Source organism: Biomphalaria glabrata, chromosome 8 (genome assembly GCF_947242115.1).
Source record: "Biomphalaria glabrata chromosome 8, xgBioGlab47.1, whole genome shotgun sequence".
Lineage (NCBI taxonomy): Eukaryota > Metazoa > Mollusca > Gastropoda > Planorbidae > Biomphalaria > Biomphalaria glabrata.
The window spans coordinates 2,321,556-2,330,817 of NC_074718.1; the positions used below are offsets into that span (position 1 = coordinate 2,321,556).

The window sequence follows — 9,262 nt, forward strand, 5'->3', positions numbered from 1 at the left end:
TAGTCATGCATGTTAATCCGTGACTTAAACTCTGCTAAGTCGTTGGTTAACTTCACTGATTCAGGCAACCCATTCCGTTCAATAATGGCACTAGGGAAGAAGGAGAAGTTGTACGAATTAATCCTAGCATATGGACTAAGAAATGTGCCTCTATCTGTGTATCTAAGTATTTTATTAGGTTTGGCTGATCTAATGGAAGTCATGAATTTTTTTTAGAAAAAAAAATAATGAAGACCAAATTATTTAATAACAAACAAAAATATGTCCAGAATTTTTTAGCATCATACTCATAAATTTACATTTTTTATTGCTTTTATTTAATAATCTTTAAATTTGGTTCTGCTCTTTCACTGCCTTTATTTCATGTGAAAAACTGTTTTATGCCAACTTCAAAATCTGTTTGTATCCTTCACTAGATTTCAATTGTCAAGACCAAAAAAACGTCCAGTACTTGGGTAGAAAAGCAACATAGACGTCGTAAATCCTCAGCACCATGTCCTCCACAAGTAGTGGACTTCAACAAAATGATTCTGAAACGAGCTCAGTCTCTTTCCTTGGCATTTCACAATGAAAACAGTAAGTGGATCTGAATGTAATGTGCCTTTTATTTGTGGATCTGAATGTAGTGTGCCTTTTATTTGTGAATCTGAGTGTAGTTGAACTTTTAATTGTGGATCTGGTGGATCTGAGTGTAGTTAACTATTTATTCAAGTCTCTTTGATAGTATTTAAGTGTTCTATTAGACCATTAGTCAAGTTTCTCTATCAGAACGTCTGACTGCTTGGTATGAGCTATCATCAATGTCCATTATTTTGATCCTTTTTTATCTTGGTTAACTTTTCAGTAACTCAATCTCATAATTCCTTTCAGAGTTATTGTGATGGTAACACAGGCTTTTTTTCAATTTTTTTGATTTCTTAGAATGTAAAAACTGTTACTTTATAATTGTATCCATGTCTCATAAATAAAATACATCCAAGATTAACATGACGTATTTCTGGATTCATACAAAAAGTTTAAAAATAAACCATTTTCTTTTTATATTTTAAATGAAAATCAGAAGTTAATGCTAAGAAAAGAAGAAGAAGATGAGATGTTTAATCCCCTTTGTTTAAATAAAGCAGGATGGAAAATTTACATTGTATGAAGCTGTCGTAGTTCAAAGATAATGAAACTAGACATCATTGTTCTATTTTTAAATTCTAATTTTCATTGAAATGTGTGTTTGCTGAGAACTACTATGGGGGATAACAAAATCAGAAACAATGAGCTAAAGACTCATCCAAAGCAAAGGGGAGAGAGTAATGTAGAAAGACGGTTGACAGATCTTGTGTGGTGCCCCAGCGTTTCAACGGACTAATGGACAAAACACTTCTGTTAATAATTTTGATCAAATTAGAAATATTGGTTACAAATTTGATTTTATTCTTCATTGGCTGCCTTCAGTCATAAATTGACTGTAGCTCATCTCTAGGAACAGTTCTTCCTGTGGCTGTTAACTCTTTCTCTCGGTAATTATGTAACACATTCTGGTGGAATCAACGTTGGTATCGTTAGAAAGAGAGGAGAGGAAGAGAGAAAGAGTTAAGCCTTTTGTTTTTTTGAGAGGCATTCTTGCTACATACATTATACACATGAAAGTAGAACCTGACTGTATGTTCAAGTAGTCAGTCTTTTTCTGTTCAACTCACTGTCCTTTTTTTAAAAAAAAACAAGAACAAAAAGATAATTTTTTAGGCAGATGTTTGTAAGACAGAAATCAAGTTCAGTTTATATATATTTCAGGGCTGAAGGCTGCTCCGTCATCACTGGCCTATGTCATCACCAACCCAGCATTCAACTGTAAACTCCTTGCTGGGGACATTGTGTGAGTAGTACTGTTGTTTAGCATTCATGCCATTAAAGTTACATTTGTTTAGTGGGAGGTCATAAACTAAAAGTTTTTGTTAGACCTAGCAAGTCTAAACCTAGACTGAAAAGAAAGGAGAAAAGTGGTTCAGGAAGTTTAAGTCAAATAAACTTAGCAATCAAGAAAAACATGAAAAATACTTTATTTAAAAGACAGTGCCTCCTCCAATACAACTTATAGATGGATTGTTTTTCTTTTAATAACTAATGAATGTTAGATTAAAAAACAATGGAACGTTTTTTACACTGCCCCCATCCCCCTGAGAAAGTTTTTTCGTTAAGCAAATTTCTTAAGTTCTCCAAGGAATGCAGAAATACCCAAAGACATATTCCATTCTAGATTCTTCTTCTTCTTCTAGCCAGCTTTATTGCTGCTGAGCTGTGAGCTCTTTTGCAGATTGTGCCAAGGAAAAAAAGTGTGCTGTTTTCTTCAGTTGTTCAGTACTGCCGTACAGGGTGTTGGTTATGTTGTGCTGTAGTGGAAGTGGGGTCTGCCTAATGTGGATTAGGGAGGGGCATTCAAAGAGGATATGGTTTACAGTTTCAAAGGGGTGGGCACAGTGACTGCAAAGGGGGAGTTGTGTGGAGTTTATTTTTTTCAGGTGGTAATTTAATAGTGGTGTGTGTCCTGTTCTTAGTTGTAAAATTGTAGATTGTTCTTTGCGGGGGAGGAAGTTAATACTGTCCAGTTTGTTAGGCGTAGTCATTTCTCTGTACATGGCTCTGCCTGTGTTTCCTGATGCCCATTGGTTGAGCCACTCCTCTTTGTGATTGTTGATTAACATTGACCTTAGGGTGAGGTAGTTAACAGGTCTATCTGGTTGTTCCATAGATGAACCTGCCTTTGATAGCTTATCTGCCTTTTCATTTCCCATGATGTCTATGTTTAGGGATCCACTGTAGTGTGATATTGATATTTAATTTTGATATCATCTGGTGGATTATCACAATGAGTGTTGTCAACTCTCTTGGGCTGTTTGAGGTGCTGCTGTTAAGTGCTTGCAGAGTAGATTGGGAGTCTGTAAAGACAACAATATCTGATGGTGGTTGCACTCCTTCATATAATTTGTTTTCCACTGTCTGGAGTGCTATGGTAATTGCCTCAATTTCGGCTTGGAAGTTTGAGCAGTAATCACCACAGGGTGCGCTTATCTCAAAGTGTTTATTTTTAGGCACCAAGACCAGCATTGATGGTGGCTTTGAAAGCCGATCCGTCTGTATAAATATGGATAGCCGTTTTTTGATAGCTTTCAATTGTTTCAAGCGTGCCTACTTTGAGCTCCAGTGGATTTAATTCTTTGTTAAGTTGTTATTTAGTAAATGTGTTTTGATGGTTGGTTGCTTGTAGTTTAGTCCGGGTGTAATGTTTGAAAATCTGGTAATTTTTTCTCTGTTATTGGGTAGGTGGTGTTTTAGGGCTAGTTTGTCAGTAAATTGGATCAGAGTTCTTTGCTTTTTTTGGTTGTTTTTCCTATTTCTCTGTGTTAGTAATTTATTTGGATGATCGTCCTCCAACCTTCTGTATCTCTCAATAGCTTCTAATGCTGCTCTGTTGCGCCTTAACTTAAGAGGTTCAATATTGGAGTCATTTTCACAGGCTGCTGTGGGAGTAGTTCTCATACCTCCACTAATTAGCCGCAAGGCTTGGTTTTGGATTGTGTTCCATTCTAGATAAATATTTTCTTGTTCTTTAGCTAAATTAAAATTTATATTTTTTACTTTACTTTAAAAAATTAAAACTGCCACTCTAGAGTTTTCTCAGCGTGGCCAATGAGCTAGTAATTCTTTTCTCATTGAAATACATCAACAGTTAAATTTCTTGGTTATTCTTTTACAAAGTGACAAATTGAAAGAGATATTGTAAAAAGACATGCTGGGTTTAGGAAATATTGAAATATGTTTTTGAAAATGAAACAAATATTCCTTCAAGCTGCAAAGTTTGGAATGTGCATATAATGAATATAACAAAGTTGCCTGTGGCTTGGATAGGGTTTCTTAGTAATGTGGTTATGTGCTCTGGACTGTCATTTGTTGGTCACATGTTCCATGTTCAAACCCTACCTTCTGCCATACTCAGCCGCAGGATGTAATTATTTTAAAATCTAAAGGAACATCTGAAACATGTAAAACAAAGAAAACAAGATAGGTCTAGTGAAACAAGTTCTGTTTTTATTTAATGAACATTTAATGAACATTTCCCTGTTGATTGAAAGAAATTATTCCCTATTGATTTAATGAAAACATTCCCAATCTACTTAATACTAACAATCTCTATTTACTGACTTAAACTACATTAAATTTATTTATATTACAATGTCATTAAATGCCATTGATGATGAAAAGAAAATGTTTAGCAAACAATCCATTATTGGTTGACTATTTCAGTTATGTCCTTCAACCAGCATCAATGTGTGCGACTCCAAGTGGTCTCTCCAGTGTCTACAAGCATTGGAGCAGAAAACAAGGTGACAAGATGGAGAAGGGTCAGTCCACTCCTAAAAGCAGCAGACTCTAATGAATACACAGGTGTTTGTGTACAACTTGTTGAAGTTTTCACTCACATCTGATCTACTTTAGTCTCATGATGGGCAGCAAAAACATAAGCCTTTAACTGACTGAGTCAAGTCTTAGGCCATGAATAGTTTCATGTAGTGTGAGTGTCATCATCATGTTCAAGGTTAAAATATGGACAGCTGTCAATAAACCCTCACCAGAGGTCATCTGGCTAGATATATTTTTTATAGAGTATAGGTACTTACAACTTGCAATGTCCTAATGAAAAGTTTTTATATAAATAATTTGGTAAAGCACTTTTTAAACACAGATAATAAAACACTTATTAAAAACAGTTCTACTAACTGATGCCATTTCTTAATGATGCCAATGTAATGTTGATTGTTGGGTAATGCTCTTGTGGTTAAAGCTTTAGAAAATATGCATTTATCTTTTTGACATTTTTTTAAAACTTGCATTTACAAGTGTTATTCTAGTTTTTTTTTTAACATTTGACTTTTTAAAAATATTGTGTGTTATCATTTCCATTGTAACACCATATTGTGTATAAAACATATATTTGATGCCATATTGTGTTCAAAACATAAATTTGATGCCATATTGTGTTCAAAACATTGAAAGGCATTTTTGTTATAGAAGTCCTACAAACTTTTTTTTTTTGTAGTATTCAGTACTGTGGAGTCTTTTTTCATTCTGTATGATGAAGTACTTTCACATAGATTTTTACTGTTTTATATCAAAAGTATTCATGTTTTTGTCATCTGTATTTATTATTTATATCTACTTCCTCTTGTATGTTTTGACATTAACCCATTTATGCCGAGCGTTCCACAAATGGAACACCGACCCCTTGGTACTTTTTTATATCCTACTGTTCAAGTCCACCTCGGGAATGTGATTTTTTATTCATGTAAGCTTTCATGGGATACCCCTCATGCACAGTGCATCACAACATTGCAGAGATTGGTGCCCAGCAGCCTTGTAAAAAAAGTCATGAACTTTTTCTGAACATTTTTAAAAACCTATCTGAAGGCAAATGAATATTATAACTTTTCTGAACTATGTCAAGTACTGACACATTTTTTTGGTTCTATTATTTCTGTAATACTGATGCTATTGTGCTGTGGAAAAAAAACTATAAAAGTTGTAATTGTTGTATTAGTTATAGGTTTCTAATTTTGTATGTTCCATTTTTGGGACACTAGGCCAATCCAGTACCAGTATCACTAATAATAGCTATTCCTGCCATGAGACGTGATCGCTTTGTAACCATAGTTTCAAGCTTGTGTGATACTGGAAATTCTAATTCAGATCCCATGGACAAGTTTTCCAGTCTATGACCTCCCCTAAAAGAACTCAATGAACTCAATACAGAAAATTTATTTTAAGTAAAATATATTACATTTCAGCCTTGATTAAATCATCCATGGTACATTAACTTGGTTGTCATGGATGCATACAATTTATTTGTATAAGACCATTCAATTTGGTTTCAAGCTGGCCTGGTGTCACTAGTCTAGGAGTTTCTTTTTCTGGTCTCAGCCAGATTTGAACAATACCCAGCTACTAATTGTGAGGATTGGTTCCCGCTCACTTCATCCCCGGTCACTTCATCCCCGGTCATTTCATCCCCTGGTCATTTCATCCCCTGGTCATTTCATCCCCTGGTCACTTCATCCCCCGGTCAGTTCATCCCCCGGTCATTTCATCCCCAATTAAATATTTTATATATAAATATGATTATGTAGAATGCTTTCTTTTTGACATTTTATGACATATTACTAATGCGTTTATAGTGTTTCCTATTCCACTTTGTATTCTTAATAAGAAATCTAATATTATATGGTAAATCTGGATGTGTACTTATCTATAGCGTAATGATCAAAGGCCAAGGTGTAGTGCAAGTAGTGGGAATCTTTTGATAGATAGAAGTGCGATTAGAATAATTATGACCTTGCCGCTGATAACTTATCATCAAAGGCCAAGGTGTGATGCAAGTAGTGGAAATCTTTTGAGAGATAGAAATGCGATTACAATAATTATGACCTTGCCGCTGATAACTTATCATCAAAGGCCAAGCTGTGGTGAAAGTACGACCATGTTTCACTTTATTTAATTTTTCAATCGCTCTTTCTTGAAAATGGGCGAGTCATTTTTAGCCTTGTAATAAGGTTTAATTTTTTTCTAGTAAAGGCGGACTTCCTTTTAAACATTAAAGTTACAAATTGTGTGATTGTTCTTTATTTCTATCGATATTTCATTTCTACATGTATATGTCAGTATGTATTTTGTTTATTGATATTCACTTTAGATATCGAAACTGGTGGGGGGCCTCTAGTTATGTGGACATACCCGTCATGATAAGGTTCTTATAGCCTTAAAATTTATTGTTTGAGTGCTTATTGGAAATAATCTTGCATGTATATTTAGGGTGTGACTCTCTCTCTCTCTCTCTTTCTCTCTCTCTCTGTCATTTAAATAAAAAAGGAATACATTACATATTGCTCTTTTAATGCTTTTTAAAATTACAATTTGTTAGATAAAATTATCAGATGATGAAAATATCAGGGGATGAAGTGACCGGGGGATGAAGTGACTAGGGGATGAAATGACCGGGGGATGAGGTGACCGGGGGATGAAGTGACCAGGGGATGAAATGACCAGGGGATGAAATGACTGGGGATGAAGTGACCGGTCACCTCAAGCTGGCCTGGTGTCACTAGTCTAGGAGTTTCTTTTTCTGGTCTCAGCCAGATTTGAACAATACCCAGCTACTAATTGTGAGGATTACAGTGTCAGTGCACTTCTTGTCCTACAGTTTAGTGAGGCTCTTCCTGGATAATACTATTTTGTGTTTGATACCTTTTTCACTAGCATTTCACACTTGGTTTTGCCCAGTTCAATGGGGGCAATAGGTACAGTTAGAACTATTGCACTGACAAATTGCCAAATGTAGTACTCAAGAAAATATAAAGAGGCACATTATCTCATCTTATAAAATACAAACGTTACTTCAAAAAGAAGATGATTTTGTCCTAGGTGTGTCCCTAGATCAATCTAGTCATGCATGTTAACCAATGACTTAAATTCTTCTTAAAGTCCTTGTTTTTCCTGGCTGGCTCAAGCAACCCATTCCATGCTCTTATAGCACTAGGGAAGAAGGAGCATTTGTACACATTTGTCCTAGCATATGGAACGAGGAATGTGCCTTTATCTTTGTGTCTCTGAGTATTTTATTAGTTTTTGTTTTTAAAGATAATGATTCATTGTTATATGTATAATTGCTACTTTATATTTCATTATTTAATTGATGGCGAGGCAAGATTGTTTGCAGGTGATATGATAAGTGTTGTCCATGAAGGTGTTGCTTATCCCAAGTGTTCTATGAATTATTAAAAAAAAACTAAAAAAGGAAATCCAAGTACAGCAGCTAAACATAATCAGAGTCTTAAACATTATCAGAGTCTAAAAGCATTTCATTAGAGATGTAGACAGAGCTGATGAAAACATTGATATGCATTGGGCATGATTCCCTGGAAATTAAATTCAAATCCTCTGTTATGTTTCGAACTGGCTTAAAAAAATACATGGCAACTGAATAAGACATCCTCCTGACTGTGGTGAAAAAGGAAGATGTTCTCAACAGCACAACAATGGTTCATGTTATGATGACCTGAATGTGATAATCAAACAGGAAAAGCACAGTGTGTGCAATGTTATGAAAAAACAAAACATTTTGATCTGAACATTTTATGCTCCCTTATTTGTGAAATGCTTTGCTGCAAATCACAGTAGCAGGTACTTTTATTTATTGTTGTAGTGGATTGCTTAGTGTTCTAATTTTGGACACTTATAACTCAAAAAATGGAATACAATACAGCTTTTTTTTTTTTTTTTTTTCAAATCCATGTTTCTTAAATTTTTTCTACAAAACATATGTGAATTTCATGCAGAAAAATACTCAACCCATTGCAACCTTTGGCATAAATGGGTTAATATTTAGTCCTAGAACAGTTCAGTAACACTTACATTATATATACTTAAGTATTTTTATTTTAATTTTACTTTAAGTATTAAAATAAAAAATATATACAAGTCTTGTTTATGTCTTCTTCTGTTTTTTTGTTGTTTTAACTGTGTTCATGCATTTCGTGTTAGACTTCCTGACTTTGATACCTTCTATTTCCTTCCACTATGTGTCTTTAAGTCTAGAGAGTTTCTAGTGTAGACTTAGTCAAAATGATCAACAACCGAATGAACAATTTAGTACAGCTCTCGTCTCAACATCTACAGTGATCGTCCAAATTTGCACTTGGCTCTTGCGAAATAATGGACATGCTTTTAGTGCTGACAGCGATTCTGAATAAACATGAGATGTGACATATAATAATAATAATATCAGCACTAAGGTACATTGAGTCAGCTATCAACCACCAACAGTGGCTCATTCTTCTAAATTTCATTACTATAGCGCTTCGAAGCTATATATCTATATGTTATGTCGTCCTGTTATATAGGCCTATATATAGATCTTCCTTCGTCATCGAAGATGAGCATATTTCTCAAACCCTATGGACTCGAAGATGACTGTAAAGTCCTATCCTCGCTTTAAAAAGCCGGCCGCATTCGTGGCATGGGTAGGTTTGGTCAGTTTCAGATGGGCCTGCTTCTTCTCTCTTGTTTTATTATTAGAGAGAGATAGGCACAATTCAAATAAAGGTCGTTAGGATTGTCTTTGTCAATATGCGTTGACCCTTATATATAATTGTTTGTGGTGCAATATTATGGATAGTAATGTAGGCGGGCTGGGGGGGGGGGGAGGGGAGTCGGTCACAAATGC

The 9,262-nt window shown here is 34.9% G+C and overlaps 1 protein-coding gene across 2 annotated transcripts in view; it reads left to right on the top strand.

Annotated features, from left to right (window-relative positions):
* LOC106053768 (potassium channel subfamily T member 2-like) overlaps window positions 1-8,441 on the top strand; it is a 54,334-nt gene extending 45,893 nt beyond the window's left edge. For both annotated transcript variants that reach the window (XM_056038989.1, XM_056038990.1), the window contains 3 exons: window positions 417-576; window positions 1,786-1,867; window positions 4,294-8,441. In XM_056038989.1, coding sequence (XP_055894964.1) covers window positions 417-576; window positions 1,786-1,867; window positions 4,294-4,423 — 372 coding nt within the window. In that variant the 3' untranslated portion in view covers window positions 4,424-8,441. The remainder of the gene's footprint in view (window positions 1-416; window positions 577-1,785; window positions 1,868-4,293) is intronic.
* Window positions 8,442-9,262: the final 821 nt, after the last annotated feature.